The sequence below is a fragment of the Condylura cristata genome, unplaced genomic scaffold (genome assembly GCF_000260355.1).
Source record: "Condylura cristata isolate star-nosed mole 26May11 unplaced genomic scaffold, ConCri1.0 scaffold00026, whole genome shotgun sequence".
Classification (NCBI taxonomy): domain Eukaryota; kingdom Metazoa; phylum Chordata; class Mammalia; order Eulipotyphla; family Talpidae; genus Condylura; species Condylura cristata.
Genome location: NW_004567127.1, coordinates 10,404,386 through 10,431,095, shown reverse-complemented (window position 1 = coordinate 10,431,095; position 26,710 = coordinate 10,404,386). Strand labels below are relative to the sequence as shown.

At 40.6% G+C, this 26,710-nt stretch overlaps 1 protein-coding gene across 4 annotated transcripts in view; it reads left to right on the top strand.

The window, feature by feature from the left end:
* Positions 1 to 26,710, top strand: part of NTNG1 (netrin G1) — a 303,066-nt gene that overhangs the window by 209,418 nt on the left and 66,938 nt on the right. For all 4 annotated transcript variants that reach the window (XM_012730151.1, XM_012730152.1, XM_004689715.2 and 1 more), the window contains exons 4-5: positions 13,096 to 13,268; positions 25,922 to 25,948. In XM_012730151.1, coding sequence (XP_012585605.1) covers positions 13,096 to 13,268; positions 25,922 to 25,948 — 200 coding nt within the window. The remainder of the gene's footprint in view (positions 1 to 13,095; positions 13,269 to 25,921; positions 25,949 to 26,710) is intronic.

Here is a 26,710-nt window from a genome sequence, read left to right as displayed (position 1 = left end):
CCTATCAGATTACATTGACAACTCCTTAACACCATCGCCAGGATATCTGGAAAAATAAAATCAGTAGAAACAGCTTAGGCTTTAAATATTTGAGAGGGAAAAAAACCTATGGCTTAATTTGCTTAAAGCATTACTAACAGGATTGAGGAAGGAGTCAGGGGGACATTTAAAGAAAAGCTATTATGTTCCTATATTAAAACAGGTGTGATTTTTATATTCTATCCCATGTAAATTCTCTAAGTCTATATTTTCTGTTGTCTGTAAAATGGGGACATGGATATATACCTCTCCTTCCTCTCTTTCTCTGTCTTCCCTCCTCCAAAGTTGATATATAGATTAAATAGATACTCTTCGGCAAATGCACCGTTGCAGACACACATTAAACAAAACAAAACAAAACAAAAAAAGAGTTCAGTAATGCTAGTAATTGACTGTTGTTATTTTTCTGATTCTGTATTTCCACAGTGAACGGATTAGGTTGACTGTTTCTCAAATAAGTAGTGATGAAGAGCTTACGCTGCACTAGACACCACGCAAGACCCTCTGCAGGAACCGGGGGTAGGCGGGTGGTGGTGAGGGGAGCTCTGCCCATCACCTGGACTCCTCAAGGTCACAGTCCTGGCCCCTTCCCTCCACTCCACAAGTGCCACTTCACTCTTATCCTCCTGTTCAATGTAAAGCAAACCAGAAGTCCTAATGGTCTCGGAGTAACTGAGATGAGAAAATAGCTCCCTTTATGTCTACATTATTATTCAATTGAAGGCTTTGTGTGTTTTGTTTTATTTATTTTTCTTTAAATAATTCAAGGCTCAGAAATAGTGAAATCGTAAACACAGGCTTACATATTGTGTTTAACAAAGATTTTATAATGGTCGATTATGACGGTCAGGTAGGAACTGAGAGTTTAGCTGCTGTGCCATCTCATTCAAAAGTCACAAGCAAACCAAAGTAAGGCACTTCTTGTCTCTGCTTCACTGACGAAAAACTAGACTTAGCAAAGTGACTAACTTAGGATCAAACATTCTAATAGCATTCTCATCTAGGACTTCCTCAATTCAAAATATAAATCAGCTTAATGCCAGAGGTGGCAGCATTCAGACTACCAATCTAGGTCATTTTTTTAAAAACCAACTAAAAGCCGTCACAATTCAAAGAAATTAGCCCCACAAAGCCAGTAGAACATAAGTCAATCAAGTATCTATTGAACCAAGGTCTCTTGATTATATATCATTTGATTCTAAATGATGATCATGATCCATATTCACTGTTGGTGCATTTTAAACATCACCTCTAATTTAATTTAAATATCCTCACCTGTTTGGGACAGGCCCCAGTGCTGAATAATTAGCTGTAGAGAGAGAAGAGTCCATGCATGAGCTATGGATACAGGAGTGTTGCTAAACCCAGGTTCTGAACCCAAGCTGCCTTGCGAGTGTGCACCTTTAATCTTTCCTATCTGTTAGATCCTCCCAGAACTCATCGCTGTTCTTTATTTCTGTACTTAGGGTTCTTTGTTTCTTTACATGACATTATTTCTAAAGTGGCCCTATTTGGGTCATCAGTCATAGGCCACAGCAAGTAAGATTAGACTCCATTTGGTGAGTGGGAGGGATTTTTTTTTTTTTTGATCTTTAAACTTCAACTTTTTTGAGGCTTGTTAACAAAAGTAGGCCATCAAATACGGCAAGAAAAACAAAGGCTTTGCCAGGTGCACTATCTCCATTGGATGTTATTTTATTTCTCAGGAAAGAGAACATTAGGAGGAAGCTATTTCCCCCAATTTTCTATGCCACCCATAGGAATCTAATTCAGTTTCCTCTTAAATTTTATACTGAGAAATGAAAGTGTAGAATCAACTTGCTGTAATGTACATTTTTGCATAGGTTTGATTTTTTTATTAATATTCCTAGTCCTAAACTATTTATTTTGCCTGATGTATTTTTAAAGATCCTAATATAACCATTTGAAGAACTAAGACTTTTTTTTTTTTTTAAGTGGACAGGAATATATACTTAAGTGATCTCAACTTGCCTGGTGATATAACCTGATCAAGGAATCGTACAGCGTCAGGCAACTCTTGGCCCTGAGGGCAGAGTCTCACTGAACTCTGGTTTTGCAGGGCACTGGAGAATAGGTTGATTTCTGCCTTATCCATTTTTTCCAGCTTCTCCTACACAAAGGTAGAATTTTATTTTTAAACCAGAAAGTGTATCTGAATTTTCTTTAAGATTTATTTATTCACACATACAGAACTGGGGTACAGGCCAGAGGTACAGGGGGTGATAGGATTCACCAGAAACACTGCGGAAAGCAACACCAGAGAGAGAGTGGGGAGCAGTACAGGCCAATCAACAAAGTACACTGCAGAGGGGAGCAGCTGGAGAGACCAGAGAGGTCTCTGTGCCTTGGGGTCACCTCCAGGCCTGGGGATTGCACTTGCACTGAAACACCTATAGCTCACTTGTAGTGCTGTGCTTTAAGCTGCTGCACCACTGGGGAGGGCTCATAAAAGTGTATCTGAAATTATCACAGTATCGTTTGTATCAAAATGTAAGTTAAAAAAAAATAGGTGAGGGCCCTCCCTGGTGGCGCAGCGGGTTAAAGCACAGCACCAAGAAGCTTAAGCCGCTTTCCCCATGAGTTCAATCCCCGCCTGCTCCGGAGGAGACCACATAGCGTGGCAGACCTCTCCTGACCCGCCCACTACTCCCCCAGCAGTGTACTTCGTCGATCTGCCTGTTCTGCTCCCCACTCTGTCTCTGGTGAATCCTCTCACCCTCCGCATCTCTGGCCTGTACCCCAGTTCTGTACAAATAAATAAATCTTTAAAAAAAAAAAAATAGGTGAAAAGTGATTTCACTTATATGGCTCCAGAAAGAGCAAAAACAAACAGAAATGAAATTTAACATAGTGGTTGGATACCATAAGCCACAGAATGAAGGAGTATAAAAGTCATTTGAATATGTTAAGATCTTTGTAATTGTCCCCTATCAGGAGATCTAGCTATCTGAAACAGGATGGGACTTGTCTTCTCAGTAAGAATGCAGGTGAGGCCTTCCAACTAGGTGTTCCTGCAGCTTAAAAAAACAAAAACAAAAAAATAGCATCAGACACCGGTATCCTTCAAGCCTCCATCTTCCCCATCATTAAGTGGAACTTCCTTTCTCTGCATGGCTTCTGGCTATGAACCCCTGAGTATGGGGCTTAGATAAGAAAGAGAAAGGGCCAAAAGAAAGAAAGAAAGGCCAAAGGAGTGATTCTGCTTAAATGGTTCCCTGGAGCAAGCTTTCCCAACATCCTATTGTTGACTCCTGGTCACATCTTGCTAGAACCATATCTCATGGCCAAGCGTAGAAAAAGAGTGTTTTGTTTTCCCACATGTTTTATTGAGGAAGGTAAGAGAGCAGTGCTTGGGAAGGACTTCAGATAGATAACCAATCCGCCACATTTTATTGCCATTTACTAGCTACCAGGATCTATGATATATATTGTTATGTGGGTTATTTCATCTAATCTTGTTTTCTCTTTTGAAATACTTTACTTTTTTAAAAGAAAAAAAAATTAAGGTATTATTTGTTAAATTATCTTTATAGTTTATAAAGATGTGTATGTTTGGGTTGTAGTTCACACATCTCCAGTGTATGTGATCACACCATGCCCATCACCAAAACCCCATTACTTCTCTACCATAATTCACCAGGTGACCCTGATGACCCTTCTCCCCACCCTTTCCTCTAGTAGCCTCATATATTCAGTCAGCTTTTCAGAGTTTGTTCTGTGTTTTAGATTTGCCTGTTCCTTTGTTTTCTTTCTCTATATTCCACATACGAATGGACTCACACAGTATTTGTCTTTCTCCTGCCGACTTCATTTCCATCCCCTCCAGCCCCATCTATGTTGCCACAAAGGGCAAGAATTCATCTTCTTTTCTACCTGAGTAGTGCTCCAGGCTGCCAAGAAACCACATCTTCTTTACCTACTTATCTTCATAGCTGCTGCATACCCTAGGTAAGAATAGTAAGTCCACATTATTAGCAAGAAAATGAAGACTCAAGTGGGGACATCCAGCATGTTCATAGTAAATTTAGGACTTGAACTCAGACCATTTGTCTCTAGCCCACAATACAATGATACTTAAACACTGATCATTTGTATTTCTGAGAGTCGAGGCCACTGGATTTCCTGTTTCCTCAAAAAGGATGATAATGTAGAAGTTTACCATGCATATATTAAGCACCTAGGTCACCTATTAATTACCAACTGAGCTTGGATTAGATTAGTTTTAATTTAACATGTTTTTTACTCCCACCCCACCTCCAGCCCCCACCCCATTCTTCAGATTGATTGCTGTGCAGGAACTGTGGCAGTCTGGATCACCTTAATTAGCTTGTTCTGCTTTTTATCCTTCAGCACCTCTTATCTAACAGATTCCTCATGAGTGTAGTAAACGGGTCGCAGAGCACCATCGTATACCTGCACCAATCTCAGACAATACATTAGCTCACATTTATAAGCTCCTATTTTTATTTTATATCATGGTACTCTAGACTCCCTGGAAAGCTTTAGAAATAGAAAAAGGCTATTTTTAATATTATCTAAAAGAACCAGCAGTTTAGTGAATCATGTAATCTGATGCTTCACTATGGGTAAGGTTAGGGTCTCAAGTAAGGTTTAAATGGAAACCTTTAGAGGCTTTTTAAAATGCCAGAAGGATGCCTAAGTCATTCATTGCTTAAATGTATAAGGAGGCTTCTGATCCTTGTTCCATCAACTTTTGGAACAAACCAATTGCCTCATATATTTAAAAATAATAATAATAAAGTAAGATAACGGTGTATGTGATGAACTGATCCAGATCTTGGGTTTTATTTTATACTCCAAGAGAAAATTTTCTAGCTATATATTTCTATGCTTCAAAAAATAAAAATAAAAAATAGGTCTATATCTATCCGTTTTCAAAAATAATTCTCCCAAGAACAAAGCTCCCGAGAAGAAAGCCTCCATCAGCCGTATTAGGTACTCAATATGTGGTGAACAAGTTCAAGGGCCACACAGAAACCTGTCCTCTGGATTTGCCAGGAGGTTTCCTAGAATCCTCACAGCTCTTTTTGCGCATACATGTCTTTAATATCAAATCCAATACAGGCTGGATGTGTAGTCTCTTCGTTAGTCTGAGAATGTGTGACTGCTTTCAAAAAATTATGTTGTAAGCATGGGCTCTCCCTGGTGGTGCAGCGGGTTGAAGCACAGCACTGAAAAGCTAAAGCCACTTCCGCATGAGTTCGATCCCTACCCTGGAGGTGACCCCATGGCACAGCAGACCTCTCCTGACCTGCCCGCTGCTCCCCTCAGCAGTGTACTTTGTCAGTCAGCCTGTTCTTCTCCCCTCTCTGTCTCTGATGAATGCTCTTACTGCCCCTTCACCTCTGGCCTGTACCCCAACTCTGTATGCACAAATAAATAAATCTTTTAAAAAATATATATTGTAAGCAGATAAATATTTCACATTAGCCTTTGGCTATTGCACTGTTTAGTAAAAAACACATCTTCTCAAAACATTTTTTTTAACTTACCAGTAATAACTACCCTTAGACTCTGAGTTATTTTCATAAAGGAACGAGTCATAGAGAGCTGGATTCTTGTGGGATCAAATCCAGACCAGGCCCATTTGACATCTGAGATCTGGACTTTTAAGACTGTACTAAATAACACAGGTGATAGTCTGCTTATTTTTATTAAGTGCTTCTTATATACCTGTGCTATGCACAGAAAGAAATTAAAACAAATATGGGACATACTGTCATTCACTATCTCTTCAAGATTGTAGAAGTTTGCTTTTCTCTCCTTGCAATGAGGAAGTGGTAGCTCTCTTCACATCCTTACCTACGTCCACCTTTCCCTGTCTACAATGGAGGTTGTCTGAGATCTTGGTTCTACTCACCATAGTTTTTGCCTGAGTAACTGTCCTTATGACCCAAGATGGCGCTACTCTGTATTCATGTTCTGAGAAACAAAACAGAAGTGGAGGAAGGAGTGCAGACCTCCTGCCCCTGTGAACCAGTAGGAGTGTCACAGACAACACTCCTATGAATAGCTCCTTGGCTAGAACGTAGTCCCATGGCCACACCTAATTCAAGGAGCTGCTGGGAAATGCCGTGTTTCATTTTTTAAGATTTATTTATTTATGTATGCAGAGCTGGGGTACAAGCCAGAGGTGCAGGGGTGGTGAGAAGATTCACCAGAGACAGAGTGGGGAGCAGAACAGGCAGACTAATGAACTACACTGCTGAGGGGAACAGCGGGAGACAGGAGAGGTCTGCCGTGCCATGTGGGTCACCTCCTGGGCCGGGGATCAAACTCGCACTGAGGCAGCTGTGGCTGGCTTGCAGTGCTGTGTCCTAACCTGTTGCGCCACCAGGGAGAGCCCAAAATGCAGTCTTTATGGTGGTGAACTTGCACCCAGCTCATACTGTATGGACATGGAGAAAGGAAGAAGGATTATATATCCATGAGCTCATTGTGTAGTGTCGGTTAATGCTCCCACCCAAACCTTTGGAGTTCTTGGCGATTAGGACTGAGACCCAAGCCCATGAGACCTCTCACAGTGCTATCCACAGCACGTAGACTTAATTAAGACTATGGAATAAATAAGCAGTCGTAACTACAGAAATAGTAATAATATTTATGAATAACTCTGCCCGTGGCAGTTTTAAGGGTAGACATGTATAGTCTTACTCAAGTCCTAAAACCAGTCATTGAAGCACATTCATGTGCTGTCTCTGGTAGCTGAGACCCACCCCACCTGGGAAGACACCAAGACACCAGCCGTGTGCCTCCTCAGGGCAGAGTGCTAGAGGTTGGCTGCCTGCAGCTCAAACCCTGCTCCCTCTTCTGCTGGCTGGAATATTTGGATTTCTTAACCCCTCATTATTCAAACGCATCATCTATAATTATTAGCGCCAGTTTCACAGGATTGTCATGAGGTTTGTATGAAATGATGTGTGAAATATGCAAAAATATGCTTACCACAATGCCAGGCGCTTAAAAGGATTTAGTAAAGGTTGGCGCTGTAAATTGTTAAGTCACTCTTTTAGGGCCTCACAGCAAGTGAGTGGCAAGGCAGGACTGAAACCCAGGCTGATTCCAGCATCTTCACCTCTAAGGGCAGCTCTCCCATTTCAAACACGATAGCGAGGTGGAAGCAAAACTTTCTATGTCAGTGTGAAGGGGTGGGGGGAGGAACTGCAGAGGCAGAAAACTTTTTAAAAGCATTTTGTAATTCATTACTTTGAAAAAGATATCGGCAAAGTTCTGCTCTTCATGCTAACTTATCTTGTAAAACATTTTTTGTAGCGAGCCAGCTCAAGGCAGGGTATGACTGGAGACTGATCCAGATTCGGTTGTGCTTGAACCTTAAACCTCTTGGGGTCCGCATGTTTAAAAAAAAAAAAAAAACAAAACAAAACACCTTTAGTAATAAAATTTTAAACAGCAGCATCTTATTTTTTAAAAGTGTAACAAAGTATAATTTTGACCATGTAAACACATTGCAAGGAACCTCCTCAAGGTCTTGATGCTTAAACTTCATTCATTTCATAGTGAATCCTCCCTAGCACAAACGTAGCCAAGTTCACCTACCAGACAGCAAATTTGTGTCTCCATCCTATTTCACTTTACGAAGAGCCGGTTTCAAACTTCTTTGTCTCAGTACCTTTATTTGAAACACTAGTGATGGTCTAAATATACAGACCTCTAACTCACAGGAAATTCTGGTAGATAATATGCTTCCCGGACTAAATATATTAAATTATATAAGAAAAAAAAAAACAGGCAGACTGTATGCGTTTTTGTACCTACTGGCAGGTGGCAGAGATCTGAATGGTGGAGCCTTTTTATAAGCAAGATTAAATTGACTCATGACAGCTGGTCACTAAAATACAGGAAGTGCAGACCTGGTTGAAAGCAAGAACACAGGTTTTCATTAAGTTTGCATCACAGAATAGAACTCACAGGATGTTTTAAGTTTGCCTTAGCGACACCTTTATGTGACAGTGTATACAGCTTGTCGCTTGCACCCAACTGGATATTGATGGTAGAGGCAAGTTAGTTCTATCTGCAGTGGTGGTGGGAGTTGTGTGTGCGAACAGATTCCGAGATTAGGTCCCACCCTCCGCAACATCAGGTATTTGAGGGCTAGTGAAGCCTGTGAGTTTTAGGTGCACAGTTACTCCCCCCACCTAATGTGAAGGTGCCATGGAAATAGAAAATGAATCTGTCAGAGACAGCGGATGTCACGGAACCTGCCCTCCACCTGTCACCGGGCCTGAGGTCATAACATGAGGAATTGAGAGCAATTACCCCGCTCTGTGAAATCCATTTTTCTCCAATGGAGAAGTCACTCTGGCAAGAGCTCTAAATAAAGGATTGTAGCATCTGATGGGAATGGAGTGATGAGAATAAACTGAGTTGTGGAAATGGAAAGGAGCCCAAATACAGGCCCGTGCAGAGGGGCCTCAGCCCCTTCACATTCTTATTTTGTGCACACCGAGTGACACAATGGCGGAGGAAGGCAGCCTGGAAGCTTAATTAGGTCACTGAATTCACTACTGGAGAATTTCGAGTTCTGGCCAGAACCCAAGCTAGGCTCCATGAAATTTCAACTAAACCAAGACAGTCATCATTGTGTGACAAATTATAGCTAATGGATACATGTTCTTGAATAATCAGGATGTACCAATGCTGTGTTTTCTGTCTCCTCCAAGCTGTGTTTTTCTCTTAGGTCCTGCAAGCACTGACTTAGCACAGCCCTTGAGATAGATTTCAGGTGTCTGACAAATACTCCGAAGTTTAAACTAAATTCAGCTGGTCTACAAGGTCTCACCAGCTTTGTAGAATTCCCTTTGCCCAATAAAGGGTTAGTTATGAAAACGTATGATGAGTCAACATGTCAGTCTGGGGCCCCAATCATGGAGTATTTGATTTAGTTTAAATTGTCTGTTATTAATTGCCTGTTTTTAGCTCAGTGTCATGCTAGACACGGAAGAACAGACCCATGTAGTTTCTTCTTCCAGTGAGTTTACTTGCTTTTGTTTATTCATCAAATACTTTCAAGCACTTTTTATGGGCCAACTACCTCGATATGTGTGAGGAATATTATCATTAATAAGGCAGACAAGACTGCTGCTCCCAAGAGCTTGCATTCCAGGGAAGGTGACAGAGGAAAAAGCAATTACAATAAAGTCTCTGTGTACAGCAGAAAAGGTACAGGCTTTCAACTATGATGGCCTTGCCTAGTGTCAGATATGCAAGTAAGGAAAGGTGTCTTGGTGGCTCTGGTAGTTGATCAGCAGCTACTTCTCAAATGGCATCTAGCCTCAAACAGAAATTTGCAAGTTGACTCTTGAATGGTAAGAATTACTCAGATAAAAGAGGTGAAAGAGTAGAGTAGATTATTCTGCACAGAAGGAGCAAATTATAAGATTTCCTGAAGGTGAGATTTATAGAACTGAATATAGAGTGCTGTAGATGAGGCCACAGAATGAACAAGTATAGGTTTCAGAGGGACTTGTAGGTCATGTTACAGAGCTTGGACTCTATTATGAGAATAGTGAGGAATATTTCAATGGTTCTGAGTCATAAATGAGACAGATATTTTTGTGCAAGTGATTATTTTCACAGTTGTGTTGAGATTGGGCTAGAGAGGAGCATGGTTTAGAGGCAGGCATCTCTGTGTGATGTAATAAATCAGATCATAAATGATGATGGTCTCAACTGGGAAAGTGGCCATGGCTGGAACTGTATATATCTGGGAATATCAGGAAGGAGGAATCTCAGCACTTGGTCAAAGACAGTGATCACAGATTAGCTATGATAGGAAAGGAAAAGGGAAGGTGGTGCAGTTTACTCAAAAAAATACAGATGGAGACATAAGTGAGGAAGGGAAGCCAAAGAATTCAGTTTTGGAATGTGTTGAGTTAAATGTCAGGTAGCATTTCAGCTAATAAATCTGAAGCCCAGGAGAGAGATTCATGATGGAAATTTAGTTCTAGGACTTACCAACATGTTAATCAAAAAATCTTCACTTGGTGGGCTTAGAGGGAGGAGGTTACATGAATCCTTATGCAGTAGAGGGTCTCTGAATCTCCTAACATGTTTTAAATGTTTGAGCTCACTTGTTGGCATATTTAGTTTTTGTCTAGAGAAAATAAAATGATGCAAATTTTCTTGACAAGGACTATAACTCAGAGACAGTAAAGGATCACAGAAGAAATTGAATCACTTTGATAAAAGTGCCCAAGGAACACCATTTAGGCTGACTTTGCTGAGCCAGAACCACAAGAACACATAGAGGAGGGTTCTGAAAATGAACTTGAGAATTCAGCAGCCAGAAGCAGTTCAGGGGGAGGAGGCAGTGGTGAGATGGAGTGAGTGAGTGAGTGAGTGAGTGAGTGAGTGAGTGAGTGAGTGAGTGAGTGAGTGAGTGAGTGAGAGGAAAGGGAAACAAAGAGGACACATGTAGGCAAATCTAGAAGGAACAGGAGAGCTTTGAAGAGGTTTTTGGAAAAAAAAAATAATAACTGAGGAACAAGGTGTGTGTTTTCCACTTTATATAACCAATAGCATTTTTAAAACACAAAGATCTTTAAATAATGATAAATCAAATCTCAAGAGTTGAACCTTGGGTGTCTCCAGTACTCAAGGGAAAAATTACAAATTGAGTGAAGCCTTAAATGATTAATAAGTTTTTGAACAGATGAGGATGAGCCATTCATTAGAAGAAATCTGAAAAAAAAATAAAAAATAAGATATTCTCATTGTCACCCAAGAATATATTCTTATTGTCACTCAAGAATATTTTCTCAATCAAAATAAAGTAAAATGGGCATTGTGTATAGATGAGACGGTGACTACAGATGAAAGTGTTAACAGTTCCAAGATATAGAATCTGATTTACAATTACTACTTACATCCTTTGTCCTCACACATGAGACCAGCATATTCTTTGAGATGATGTTGTTCATTTCCTCATTTAGCATTTTTAACACCAGGTAGGATGCTAAATCAGTGTAAGCTGGTGCTTCTATCACTTAGACTTCAAACATCCTCCCTACATATAAACGCACCCATAAATAAAAGTGCTAATGTTCATTCTTTAATAGGTAACTTAACACAAGTAACTCCCTACAGAAAGGAGATTGTTGGAGACCTGGCTCATAATTGAATATTGTGCATTTCACATATCTAAATTATTTTTCTTGATCTTTTGAAAATAATGTACAAATGCTAAGTTGTAAAGATTATTTAACATGTCTTACTTGAATAGGTACTGTTTAAATAGTAGCCTTCCAGTGTGTTCTAACATATAACCATACAGAAAGTAGAATATAACTATCGGGTTATAAATTGAAGGTGGCCCTTAGCAAACCTGAGAATTGGCCTTACCCAGGAAGGTTTGGGTCAGGGGCCACTGCTTTAGGGTCATCACCTTGTAGTTAAGAAGGCCCAGCAGTGTCAGTAATAGTCTTAGTTTTCCCTTACATCTTTGCAGTAAGTTTGGGTCACTGGTCCTAACCGATCATCACTGTACAAGAGAAATACTTGTGTATGGCTGTGCAGAAACCAACACTATTTGTTTTGTTTTGTTTTGTTTAAGATTTATTTATTTATTTGTACATACAGAACTGGGGTACAGGCTAGAGATGTGGAGGGTGAGAGGCTTCACCAGACACAGAGTGGGGAGCAGACCAGGCAGATCGACGAAGTACACTGCTGAGGGGAGCAGCGGATGGGTCAGGAGAGGTCTGCCACGCCATGTGGTCACCTCCGGGGCAGGGGGGAATCGAACTCATGTGGAAGTGGCTTAAGCTTCTTAGTGCTGTGCTTTAACCCGCTGCGCCACCAGGGAGGGCCCCCACCACTATTTGTTAAAGAATCTTATTTGCCTATTTAAGAAAGTGATTAGTTCCTTCCCACGGTTCAAGACATCTGCCACAAAAAAAAGTAATGATGTAAAAACACCACATTATCTATTGGTCTCTATGAACCTTGACTTTCTATATTTTTGTCCCGTTGCCTGTTTAAAAATACAGACACTCACAGCATTTTGGGGTCTCAGTGGACTGATCTTTCTCCTTCATCCCCAGCTGGGGGTTGTCCTGTCCTTTGTGGAAAAGCACACTGCCCAGAGACCAACCTCTCGTCACAGTCATCCTATCAACCCAGGTGTTACTTTTCCAGGGGATGCACTCTTTGCTTGTGGTGTTGTAATTTACAATATGCGGCCTCAACAAATAGCTGCTTGGCCTTTGCAATTTTGTAGTCAAAGACTCTGGTTATGGGAACACATGTTTGTGCAAATTGCATATCCCTTGTTGCCTCTCATGTGTCACAAGTACCAAAGACAAGCCTTTGGCTAATGACTTCAAATCCTGCCACACCGAGCTCTCTATTTTCTAGGGTTTTAAGTGTCTTTTATCTGAGTCGTTTGACCCATTTTTGAGAGAGCTTTCTGGTGACCTTATTTGCTATGGGAAGGAAATCTGAAGACACCTTATGTTGTTTAGAAACCATGATAGAAAAACTCTTCTGATCTGAGAAAATGTCATTTTAGAACCCAGAATGCGAACACTGATGATAACTCTTGAGATCTGGAAAAATAAGTCTGAGTATCAAATTGTTTGAATGGTTCTCTCTCTCAAAGAAGAATTATTTTTCTAAGGAAAAACAGAATAGAGCATTGTTCTTCACACCCAGGTGACGCTGTCATGGATCCAGGAGTGTCACAGACAAACCTCCCTGAGTGGCAATGTTTCAGACACCTGTTGGGGAACCCTTGAGTTCACAACACAGTTGTCTTGTGGGCACTTCAGACAGACCCTCACTCAACTGAATGCCAGAGTGTGGGATGAGGGGAGCCTCCATCAGCACCCACCCCATGCCTCTAAGCTATTTCTGAAAACAATCGTGAAGGTCTGCAAAGAACTCTGAGGTAGCACTCAAGTCTGCAGGTGTGAAAGCCCCAACCTCAGGAGACACATGAGCAAAGCTTCGGTGACCAACTTGACTTACAATGAACTCTTGTCTCTCTCTGCCCAGGTGCAAGTGCAATCTCCATGCCACTGTGTGTGTGTATGACAACAGCAAATTGACCTGTGAATGTGAACACAACACTACAGGTCCAGACTGTGGGAAATGCAAGAAGAATTATCAGGGCCGACCTTGGAGTGCAGGCTCGTATCTCCCTATCCCCAAAGGCACTGCAAATACCTGTGAGTAACTTTTCTGGGTAACACCAGATTCTGTGCACCATGAGCTGAGAGTTCTCTCATTTTCACTTGCAATTATGCGTTCACTCCTCTTACTATTTTTCCTTTCCTCCGCAAAAATGCAACTAAAGCCCTTCACCCTATTTTACCACTTCATGTGTAAGCACATTTCAGCACTTGGATCAGCTGTTAATTTCAGTCTCCCAACATCCACATTAAAAGTGTTGGGAATGATGGAAATCAAAGGGGCATTTTTTTTTCCAAGTGGGTTAAACAGGAGGTGCTGTTTTTTTCTCCCACAAATTAATTTCCTATATCAAAGTATTCAAATTCACAACTCTAACTTAATGTTAACCATCCAAATGTTTACCATCTCATTTCCCATACCGGGTAAACTGAGAGGTGCTTGGTCCAGAAGATGGTTCCCTGTCCATTTTGAGCTGGGGGTCCAACTTTGTCCAGTGAAATAATTGACATTTTCCATACCAGCTGAGGTCATGCCCAAATGTCCTAACAATAGAGGCTGCCATTAGCAAGACCCTAGTAGAGCTATGGGTACCATCTGAAGAAGAAAGATACTTGTGTGTAGGCAAGAAGAGCATAGGCATGATCTGAAGTCTCAGGTGCCAAGAAAGATGCCCATCGCCACTCATTGAGCTCCCCTACCATCCCTGCAAAATGCCTGGTGTGTGAAGGGAAACATCCTCTCGAGAGATGGCCATTTTCAGCACTAGTCACCCAATTCCATGGATGGACTGATCAACCACTTGCCAAAGCCCAAAGTACACCCTCTTTGAAAAGGAGAGAAAGGGTAAGGTTGAAAATATAACCATTCAGGTGAGAAGCAACAGAAGCAGCAGGATGATGAACGGCAGGGAATGAGAACCTGAAAAGCCACAGGCTCCTTGCAAAGCTAAGAATGTTATCAGGAACTTCAAAGCAGCAGCTGTGAGAAACCAAAACCTAAAAAAAAAATGAATATCACAGGAACCAGGACCTTATCAAGTTAAATATAAGAGTAATGGACCAAGTAACAAGTCATGGAGTGTGAGGGCATGAAATTATGATAAAACTTCTATGAAGCAGAAAAAAAGAATCCTTCAAAAGATTCAAAAAAATCCCTCTTTGTAAGGGTATTCAGTTTCTGTGTTAAGAAAAACCTGACAGTCTAGTTCTTAAAATTAATACATTAAAGTCTGTTGAGCAAAATTGTTGATTTTTCAAGGTGATTTTTATTAACAGACTGTGGGTTCTGTTCCATTGCTGAGGATATAGACTCCCATACTCAGTAGGCACCTCATGAGGCTACTGGTTTTGATACCCTCTGACTGGCAACCTGAGAATCCTGTCACCACAGTTGTCCAAGTTAGCTTGAAGTGTTTCCAAAATGAAAATGGATCAGATTTCATTTTCATTGCTGTCTGCCTCTTTAGTGGGACAGGAGGGAAGAGGATGATCTTCACAGTTCTCACTGGTCTTCTGGCTCCTTTTCAGGACACTCCAATGTGTCAGGGACACCAGATGGGCAGATCGGGTGGGCTTCTCTGGAAGCCTCGGCTTCCATTTTAACATGACCCTGTTCTTCTACCCAGAGCTTTTATTTATTTCCAGACATGTTCACAGAGAACCCATTCTGGTGCCAGCCATGACTTTGGACCATCTTGAATTTCTTGTTATATTATTACAGAAATGATCTGCCCCTGCCTATGTTTTACATCTTGCTGATCACTAATATACTCCCTGGCCAAAGGCATGCACCCTTCTTTGTCGGTTCCACTGTCCAGTCATCCTTCCATTGTTGCCGACGTTCTCTCAACTTGGGTTTCCAACTGTTAAAATAGGGAAATAAGAGATGGACACGTCAGTCAAAGTTGATTTCAGTGTTCCCACCCTCACCTGCCCAACATGGTCCAGTCTTACAATGGAAATGAACATTTAAACCAAGTTTCTGTCATAGCATCCTGTACTTTGAGATATCCAAGAATGGAAGTGAACAGTTTAGTGGTTTGGTATACAGGATCCAAGATCGAATCTCTGTTTATCTGTTCACTAGCTTCTAACCTTGAAAAAGAAAACTGACCTCTCCCATGCTCAGTTTCCCATCTGTAATGGAAGGACAGTATTAGTTCCTGCCTCAGGAATTTTGAGAAAATTGAGTAAGCCATTGCATGAAGTGTGCTTAGCATAACACCTGTCACAAAACAGATGTTCAGAAATAACTTTACTTTTAAGATGTTTCCATGCCTGGGCAGATTCACTGCTGTAGAAAATATTTCTTAGTATTCCCATTGTCTACAAATTTCCAACTAGTTCTTTTTCTTTGTAGCTTATAAAAAACTAGATTGAGCTCAGTTTCTTTTCATCTCCAAACTATTCATCACCAACTCTACTTTCCACATAGATGTTCATCTTTCTTCCCTTTTTTAAAAAAGTATTTTTGCATACAAGAACTGGAGTACAGGGGGCATGACAGACCCACCAGAAACAGTGGGGAGCAGAACAGGCAGATCCACTGACATACACTGTTGAGGGGAGCAGCGGGCAAGATAGGAGAGGTCTGCCGCGCCATGTAGGTCACCTCCCTGGGGGGAAGGGAGGGTCGAACTTGTGGTGCTGCAGTGGCTGCTATAGCTTCATAGTGCTGCACTTTAACCCCTTGTGCCACCATGGACGGTCCTTTCTTCCCTTTTTGCCTGCCCTAGATGTCTTCCTATTTATTCGTGTGGTACTTTATGCTGAACATAGGGCTTCTAGCACTATTATGGTTCTCATTTCATATTGACTTTCCTTCCTGTCCATGTGTGACCCCCACTGCCCACCCCCTCACCCTCCACACATACAAGCACACACACACACACACACACACACAGTTCTAACTGAGCCTTCCAAGCCACCTGATATTAGGTCATGACCAAAAGTGTTTCTACCTAAACAAGAATTCTGAACGTCAAATCGGAGCAACTCTCACTCTGATCTACTAATCTCAGATCCTCAGCGGTTTAGAAATGACACTTACAGGGTCTCCCTGGTGGCACAGGGGATAAGCCTTAGCACTACCAAGCTATCTGTAGCCACTGCAACACGAGTTCAATCCCTAGCCAGGGAGCTGACCTACATGGCACAGCAGACCTCTCGTCTCCCTCACTGCTCCCCTCAGCAATGTATTTTAAGTAGATCCACCTGTTCTGCTCCCCGCTCTGTCTCTGGTGAATCCTTCACCCACCCCCCACAAAACCTCTGGCCTGTACCCCAGCTCTTGTGTGAATACATAAATAAAAAATACTTTTTTTTTTTAAGAAAAGAACGAAAGAATACCCACGTGGGGTAATCTCTAGATTCAGCTGAAGCTCAATCAATCACAGTAACTTTAGAATAGGAAGGTGGGTTTCTACCTACTCTCAGCAAGCTCACCAACAGGGCTTCATTAAGTCAGGAAATCATAAGATCTACCTCCAAAGACTCTCAGGCGCCCTAAATTGGGACCTGGCTGGGTGCCGGCATGGGAGATGGTGCTTGCTAGGTTTGTTGCAGGTCCACTGCGAGGTCTCTGCCAAGGCGTCTGTAGCACTTGGGGAGAAGAGCACGCTAAAAATAGGCATCCAGGCCCTCCCTGGTGGTGCAGCGGGTTAAAGCACAGCACAAAGAAGCTTAAGCCACTTCCACATGAGTTCGATCCCCGCCTGCCCCGGAGGAGATCCACATGGCGAGGCAGACCTCTCCTGACCTGACCGCTGCTCCCCTCAGCAGTGTACTTCATCGATCTGCCTGTTCTGCTCCCCACTCTGTCTCTGGTGAATCCTCTCACCCTCCGCATCTCTGGCCTGTACCCAGTTCTGTATGAATAAATAAATAAATCTTAAAAAAAAAAAAGGCACCCAGCCTGGAAAACACATCACGTTTCCCCACACTTTCCACTCCTCTGGCAGAGGGAGAAGTCATAATTCTTGGAGTAATATTCCTATTCATGTGCTTTCTATGTAAAACCTCGTTTGTTTTCTTTGTATTTTTAAGCTCTGTGTGTGTGTATGTGTGTCAAGGTATCATTCTCATTTTTCTATGAAGCTGATGTTTTATCTGAAGACATGTCTTCTTCTTCCTATGCATCATCCATTTGTCTTTGATAGAATGCTATTTTGAATGTCCTTTGAATTTCATTTCAATCTTCCAAATAGGTAGCCAGTCTCCCCAGCTTCATGCTTAGTCATGATTCTCTTGATTCCTATTGTAAAGCTCATGAATAAAATCATCAAGCAATACTTCTTTAAGTTCTGATCCCTGTGCAATAATAGGTGATGAATAGGTGATGTGTGTGTGTGTGTGTGTGTGTATATATAAATAAACACATATAGACATACATACATATACACATGTGTGTGTGTATATATGTATATATGCCCCAAAATTAATAGTTACCCTTTAGGAGATACAACCCTAGCAAAGATAATATCCTTTTACCTCTGCTTCCTAAACTCTGTTCTACAATTTTTAAGAAAAATTTCATGGTTAAATCAGTTTAGAAAATGTTGTACCTTGTGCTGGCTCTTAACTATTCACATTCTTTTACCAAAAACATTAGAGAATGCTCTCATACAGTTAGCTATTTTACCCAGCACTCCCTAAACTTAACTGTGGAACACTTAATAGTTTTCTATAAAAGACCCTTTGGGGACATTTGATGCTCCAAACAATTTCTTTGGGCTAGTGATAGATACGTCATGGAGACAGAGAGAAAACCCAGCCAATTCAGCAATATTTGATCTTTTGCTTTCCTCTTACCCACACGGTCTAATATTCTTCAAAGAAAGACAAGTAAACTGGTCTGACATTGACATCATTTGTTTGTTCAGAAACCCAACTGGAATTGTTCCACACTATCTAGCACTCCTCAGAGCGATGGAAAGTAATTTGATGAGTGTTCTATTATTTTTCTCCTATTAAATTTACATTGACCAATTTATATTTTCTCAGGTAGGCACATGTGCGTGTCATTATCCAGCCTATTTTCTAAGCACTTTACATGCATTGGTTCATTCTTAGTCTCAACACTCTTATAAAAGAGATCCTATAATATTCACTTTGCAGACACGGAAATGGCTAATGACCGAGGAGCAATCTTGCTAGTGAGGGTGGGAGCAAGACTCGGTCCCTTGTGGGTCTTAGCTCCAAAGCAGCGCAAGTCTCCATATTACTTCTCAGTTTAGAGTGCAGTGACCTGCTGTGTCCTCCAGGTGGTTTAGGCTGCACTTGACACCTGTTTCCATGAGTCTGTCTCTCTTCTACTTTTCCTCAGTCTCCGCACTTCATAGAATCCATCCTAGGTTTTTATACTCTGTGAAGTAATTTCTCCTATTAAATCCTCACAGTAGCCCCGTGAGATGTGTGCTGCTTTATCCTCATTTTCCAGAAAGGAAACATAGGCACTCAAATTTAATAATTAATTTGCCCTCGGACCTCCGCCCCAGCGAGTACATGACAGCTCAGCACTTAGGACTCTGGTCTCAATGATTTCAAGAAATAAAACACTATAGTTTAAGAATGAAAATATTTTTTTGCCTTATTTCTTAGAAGTGTTTGTAGAATTAATGATTTGGGGAATGAATCATGAAATCTAAATAATCCCATAATGTGCATGCAGGTACATGACCTTGACCTTGCCAGCATTTCACAGTGCTTAGAGGAACATGGGCCTTCACAGCTCAGTGGCTCTAACAAAAGGCTTTCAGTCTCCCACAGGAGATGAGCTGAGCTCTCACAGGAAAACACAGAATAGAAGATCTCACTTTATTTTTTCATGAACTCACTAGGCGTCCAGAGACAGCATGCTTAACTGGCTGGGTTTTCCTAGGCCTTCATTGCATTGGTTATTTGACTGTTGTCAAGCTCCAAATACCAATCTTTCAGACTCAAAACCCTGACTCGGTGAGCCCAGTAAGTGAGAACCTGCATCTCAAAGACCAACATATAAAGTTAGAAACCAAATTATTTGTGTGTAATCACAGTGCACTGTCTCTTTTCTGATGCTCATAGGGCTAGATATTATTTATAATTCAGAAGCTTTAGTATTTTAAATGGCAATACAATGTCCATATAATATCATGTAGTAATATCCACAACAGAAAATCAGGTAGCAGCCCATCAGGTACCATCAGGTAGCAATGATTTAATTTTTCTGCAGCAAACCTATGATGAGGGACAACTTTGTATTCTGGTCTGGTTTTGCCATCAGATTAGATCAGATCATTTAAGTTGTTCAGGATGTATTGTAGATACATCCTGAAAATGTGTGTGTATACACATATGTGTTGTGTGTTGTTTTGGTTTGGATTGGAGGTGAAAAATCAAGGTGTAAACTAATGGAGAGATGGTAGAATGTGATCATTATAGGTCCAGCTCTAGAAGCTGATTCGATCTTAGTTTCCTTCCTGCTGATGGAATTGATCTTGGCCAACCTTCTTAGGTGTTTGAATTTCTTTCCTCTGTAAAATAAACCTGAGTGTTGCCCACATAGGTTGCCATAGAAGTTAAATGAGTGAGTCCATGTAAGGCCTTTAGAAGCCCAGCCAGCACACAGTCGTATGAGCTACTGTTGCTATCATTTCACTAACATCAAGCACATGGACCTATCATAACCTGATGAGCAAATTCTCCTTTTGAAGCCAACAACTCGATGGAGAGATAAATTATGAACAAATGGCTGTTCATTCATAGGCAATATGAAATAATGGTTATGCTTTTCAGAATAGTCCTTATGAACACTATTCTCTCCCTTGTAATTGAGTCTCCTTGCGGAACCAGGTAATAATGGGAAGGTTGCTTGGTGAGCATGAGATCAGGAAATTTAAATGACTTGAATGTTAATAACATCAGACTGAAATATCCTGACACATCCATCCCACCACACAACCAGCTTCCCTTCTGCCAGTTCCCTAATGCTTGCAAGTTTGCAGAATAATTCCCCACCCTCTTCCAGAGTCAAGGCTGGGTTAGCACTGCCTCCCTCCGCCTGAGGATGCTCCTTTTTCTAGGTTTCCACCTTCTCATCACACATTATTCAGAATTGTTAATCTGTTACATCAGGTTAATGTCACCTGTCAAGTCAGCTATGTACACTCAAGTCCCAGATCCACTCTTTTGCTGTAATATTACTTAGCTATCTCTGCTTGGATCATTTATATGATGATTTCACAGTATAATTCTATAAGGCAATCATATTTCCTCTGCTTTCAAGTTCCTGGGAGATAGCTTACTGTACCTCCTATTAACAGCAGTTTAGACTAGGGAGCTAGGCTGGAAAGATGTTGGAAGAAATTCCTCTAGAATATAAATGAGACTAGAGTGCTTCCTTGCCATCACCTGACTTGTCTTCAACTGACTCTTAGGAATTAGGGCTCCAGCTGGCTGCAGCTTGGCTAGAACAAGATCTAGTCCTCTGCTAGACGGGCTTTTTCAAATTGTCTTTCACAATAGTCATATTTCCTTTCAGTTTGAAGCCTTCTGAGTCCTTTCTCCTACTACTTCCTTCTTACAGAGCTTTCCATTGAGTCTCAAGAGGGACTATGGTTTTATTTCTTTATATTACTGCTCCTTTTTGTACAGTAGTAGGTGTCTCCTCTCAAGTTCTCATAGTTCTCTTGCCACCATATCACCAGTGAACCACCACCATAGTGGTGCTCTTCCCTCCCCTGTTTTGATCCCTCTCTCTTGTCCTCCTTGGACCTCAGGTCTATGGTCAGCTTGCTAGTTTTAGCTTTTTCGTGACCTTTTGTCCAGTTTCTTTATATTTCATGTAACTAAAACCATTTGACATTTATCTCTTGCCTTCTGGCTTATTTTAGATAATAGAGTCCTTTCCAGCTCCAACTATATTGCTGAAATGGCATGAATCTTTCTTTTTGATCACTGAGTAATATTCCATTGTGCAGAGATACCATGACTTTTTGATTCATTTGTCTGTTTTGGGGTGTTGGGGGTCATGGTTCTTAGCATTGCATTAATTCTGCTTCAAAAGATCATGGCGTTATTTTTTAAACATCCGTCTTATTGACTTTGTTAACCTTAACTAACACCCCTGCCATTATTTACTGGGCAGAGGGTCAGTAAAATTGAAAGAGGACAAAAAGAAAGGAATGAGAAGAAGGAGGAAAAAGGAAGAGAAGACACCAACACATTCTATATTCTGCTAGATCCTCATCTTCTTAGTTGAAACAGAATTCCTTTCAAATAAACCTGAAATAAGTGAGTGGGAAGGGCTGGCTGAAGAGGAAACAGCTGCACGTTCCTCTAAGTGGAGCACCATCTTGCTTTTTTTATTACATGGTGCTGTTCGGTTTACTCAACATGCATGCGTGTCTCTGACTGAAGTAGCATATTTAGTCCAAAAAAAGGTGATACTATTAAGATCTTACACCATCTATTACAGAACATTTCCGGATGCCATGTGTGTATCTTCAATTCCTCATTGCAAGATTAGCAACGTCTCAGTAGGTAGGAATTAAGAATTACATGCTCCATCTTGACTATAAAAGGGTTGACAAGGCACTTGCTTCTCTTTCTGCCTTCACTTTCCTTTTCTGTAAACGAAAAAGGTAGCTGAATATATTTTTTAACTCTTTTTCAGTGCTCTTTTTTTTTAATCTGGCATCTTCCTTTTCTTCCTTCCTATCTACCTATCATTTATTTATCTTTCTCTAGTAGTACTGAAGTTATTTCAGAGGTGAACTTAAGATAATGAAGCTTAAATCTCAGTTCTCATCACCAAAATCCTTCTAAATAATAAAAAAAATCATATCTAACTTGATAGTTCAATGTTAATATTACTTTACTGCAAAAAAACTCTCAGCGTTGTATATGGGTTAATGTCCACGAAAGCTGAATTTCTCCTGGGACGGGTTCAGAAAAAAAGACAGGTACAAATTAGAATTTCCAAATAGGAATCTAAAGGGAATAAGAAGAAAATAAGAGAAACATGAAGTGAGTTTATTCAGCAGACCATCCAGTTGAGTGGGTTTCCTAGTAGACAAGTTTGACTGGGGGCACCTGTAAATCACATAACTCTTGCTACCAGGAATGGAGAAAATGTTCAAAGAAACCAAGAATGTGCATGAATACTGAACTCTGAGAAATATCTCTGTGGAGTATTTTACAGAGCACAAGTTCATACTGTAAAGGAAAGTGAAGGCCAGAAGGCCAGTAAAACTGTTGCAAGATATGATTCGGTACCCTCCCTTCCCCACCCCCCTAAGTGAGGGCACCAGGAACTGACTGCTATCTACACCAGAAATCCTCAAGCAGGGGCTTGTGACCACCCAGCCCTAACAGCAAGTCACATCATGCAAATTTCCCAGCCTGCCAAAATGTCTTTATATACCCCTGATTCTAGGAAACTGGGGTCCATCCTGTCTGGGCGAGAACGCTGTGTCAGTACACTCCAGGGATTGGATCCTAGCCCAGACTAGCAATAAAGGCTTGTACTTGGCTTTTGCATTGGTTCTGTGTCTTGGCATTTCTTGAACTCTAACAATACCTTGACCAAAAGTGATACTTTCACTATGATGGAAATCTTAGAAACAAGCCATACATTTCTGCTTACGTATACATTGGACATATCTTGTGTCTGGCATTTTCCTGAGCAGTTACCAGAGAGACAGAAGGAAAAAAATATGGTGTCTGTCTCCACAGAGCTTTCATGCAAACCTGCAAGTCATAAAAAACAGTTGATAATTTGATCCTGGAAACCTGAAGAAATAGGTGTGTGACTGCAAATGACAAAGTTGCCAGTTTCACTGCAGAAAGATGGAGAAGAGTGAAGAGAAATTAACTTCTAAGCTCAACTTTAAAGATAAGGATATTCTTATATAATAATTGTCCCTTATGAAGGAAATGACCAACATGTCCATAGGTGATTTTCCTGATCATAATTTGACTCTTGTTCCTGTGACTTGCAAACCAGTTTCTGTTATAAGATGAAATCACCTCTGTGGATTACACACCCTTCATTAAATGAATGGTACCTTCCTGTCTTACCCCCTTAAGAATTTGAAAGATTTCTTAAGACTTCCTCTTAGTCTTTTTAATGGCTTTCATGGGTATGTTGAGTGTCCTAAGTTGTCTGTAGAGAACACAAAACAAAGGATTTGGATATCACAATGAGAAACATTAGGGCAAAGCATTTAAAAACATTCTAATAGACATCCCTTGGTGCTTGGTATTTTCAACTTCAAAAATCTTTATTCCAATGAGCAGTTTTAAAATCTTTTCAAAGCAATTCCCATTTCATAGCCATAGAATCGAAAGTCACTTGGCAACCCCTCAAAAAATTGCAAGCCACAAAATGAGGAAGCGCCTGAATTTTAAGCATCCAAATGTTAGGTAATAAAAAAACATCTTCATGAGGAAAATAGGCTCTCATAATGACCTTGCTTGGTGAGGTTTGTATAGCTGGAATGAACGTCTCTCCCTGCACCAGCGTCCCCAAAGGAATAGAAACATTTCTGCATCTTTCTAACGTATTCAGCTGCAGCAAGTACTGCATCAAACAGTCTTGCAGGCTTCTTCTCCACTGTGCCTGGTCCAGTACCCTGAGAACTTTGCCTTGCATTATGCATGCCCTTCTGTAAGTTTGAAAACACATGAAAAGCCTTTCCTTGCCATCCTAACTTCCATTCTCTTTGACAGATTACAAAAGGCAAGCAGTTCCTTGCCATGGAGCAGGATTTTCAATCATGGGGAAATTGGGATTTCTGCAATTGATACTAAAATTATGATGCTGCTATCATATCTCACTCAACAGGGGATTTGCAAAGGGGAAAACAAAAAGATTCAGTTCCAAGTTGCTGTCACACTGCGACAAAGATAGTTTATGGAATAGGGATAGGGATTCAGAGGTCCTTGGTAAAAATCATTTGGATTGAAAATCTGCTCATAGGACAAAGTTAAAACACAGAAATGGAAATGTGGGTTTTCAGTTTTGGTCGATTAGTGATCTGTAATGAAGCTGAAGCTCCATAAACTCTGTGCATTTAAAAAATCAGAGATTTTGAATGCATGCAATAACTGTAAGTAAGATTTCATTCCTTCCAGGGTTTTTAAAAAATCATGGTAAAGGATAATTTCTCCTTCTTCCTCCCCACTGAGAAATAGGGACATAGCTCTCAGTTTTCCAGAATGCAAAGCTAGAAATCTCTGAGTAAGTTACAATGATTCATTAAAATAAACAGAGGGCAGTTTATCATATTTAAATACGAAAATAGAAATGGAATGGTTCCTACTTTTACCACCTGTTAATACACTTCCATAATGTGGAGAACAGGTCTGAACAGCTCATTAACAGCTATCATTTATTGACAACGTACCATGTGTCAGACATTTTTATGGATTATCTCAGTCAATCCGCACAGCAGTCTCATGCAGGAGGTATTATTAGCCCAATGAGGAAAAGGCATAAAGAGACAAGAGCACCTGCCTGCAACGTCCAGCTAACAGTTGTAAAGCAGGATGCTGCCCAGTTCTGTGTTCCCATTCCTTGGTCTTACCCACATTAGCAGAGGGCACACATCTCCTGACTCTTCATTCTCTTAAAGCAATAATGTTAATTTAGTCCAGGAACCGGTTCAAATTTTCTAGGGAGATTTTTTTTTTTTGGTGTAACTTTGGTTTCCAACACTGTATGGTGTGCAGGTATTGCTAACTTCATTAGCAATAATATCACAGTGTTGTTTGCTTGATGAACTAAATCTAACAGTGATGGTAATTAGTAAAGACAGAGCACATACTACCTGCCGAGAAATATTTTGAGTACGTCACATCTATTAATTTATATAAACCTCATGACAACCCAAAGAGATAGAAAACTGAGCCACTGGGTGCGTAGCAGTGCATGCTAAGTTCACCCAGTATAACATGCTAAGGTTACCCAATATAACAGCTGAGCTTTAACGTGCCAGCCTGGCTCCCTGACCCTCCTGTTGACCTGGGGTTTTCATCAGGATCCAGATGAAGCACACAGCCAGGTTTATCCCAAATCCAATCTCATTCTGAAATGGTCCCACCACCTTAGCACAACCTGCAAATTAAAGTGGAAGCTGAAAAATCAATGAAATCCATGATCAGTATGAACATCCTAATGTACTTTTGAATTATTCTGATCAATTAAGTTTCTGTGGCAGTTTAATCCACATATCTGACAAGTAGAGGAGGAATAAAAAATGATGGTTTTGGAAAATTACTTAAAGTGCCAAGTAACATTCAGCAGCTAACACACATCTTACAACACAGTGTATGATCTGCACATGTGTCTGTATTTGCACAGGTCCACATAGAGTGTATTTGGTTTTCATATGCAGAGCATAAGTCTAGCTCACTCTCTGTTTTGAACCACATACAAATATTCATTAACCTTATAGACAAGCACAAAATGTTTGATGTCTTGGAGCAGCTGTTGAAGTTGAGCATTAATTTTCCAACTTTGATGAGCTCAGGAGTTCTGGAATGAAAGCAACATGATTTTAATGGATGCATTTTTTTTTCCCTGTGTCTGTTTCTTAATGATCTGAAAGTTATCAAGTACTAAGTTTCTGGTATTTTTATATTATCTTAAAGATGCCTTGCACTAATAAAAATTTCTAACAGCTTTTCTTTATTGTTTTCTTTCTCTCCAGGTATCCCCAGTATTTCCAGTATCGGTAGTAAGTAAAAAATCACCAAACCCAGTCAAGGCTAGCTTTGCTTTGTGGTTCAGTAACTCAGACCTATTTTCCTGGTATCCATTTCTGAGGCAAATGAGTATTTAATCTGTGAGTTGACCTGTTTGTTCTCTACACAGATAAGGTGAGAACACAGATAAGATAGTGTTATATGCAGAGATCCTCTGTGGTTATGGTAGAACCTGGGCTCTTCAGACCACTTTAGGTGAATGAAGGCCACTACAGCTCCCTTAACAAAAATATAAACTTTCTTATTTACCCCGACCAAGAAACTAATTGCACTCCCTCCCAAGGAGAGCATATAGACTCCTGTCATGGTTTACAAAAGCAGAGAACAAATCTAATGCCCGTGAATGCTTTAGGCATGTTCATTAAAATCCCAGGAAAACACCACAAAAGTAAAAGGAGGGAGAAGGGAATTTTACTCATGCACTAAACTCTAGTCTTTGTGAAGGCCTGAAAGATGCATGTTTGGATGGAAAGGAAAAAAAATTGGTGTCCATTTTTCCTCCTAAAATACAGTCATCCATGTTTTCATGAATATTTAGGTTTAAGTTTAATAAAGAACAGGAGAAGTTGGACTCCAGAGACTAGCAATTTCTGCAAGAAAGGTTTTAGGTAAAAGATAGATGGATGGATGGATGGATATATAGATAGATAGATATATAGGTAGATAGATAGATAGATAGATAGATAGATAGATAGATAGATAGATAGATAGATAGATAGATAGATAGATAGATA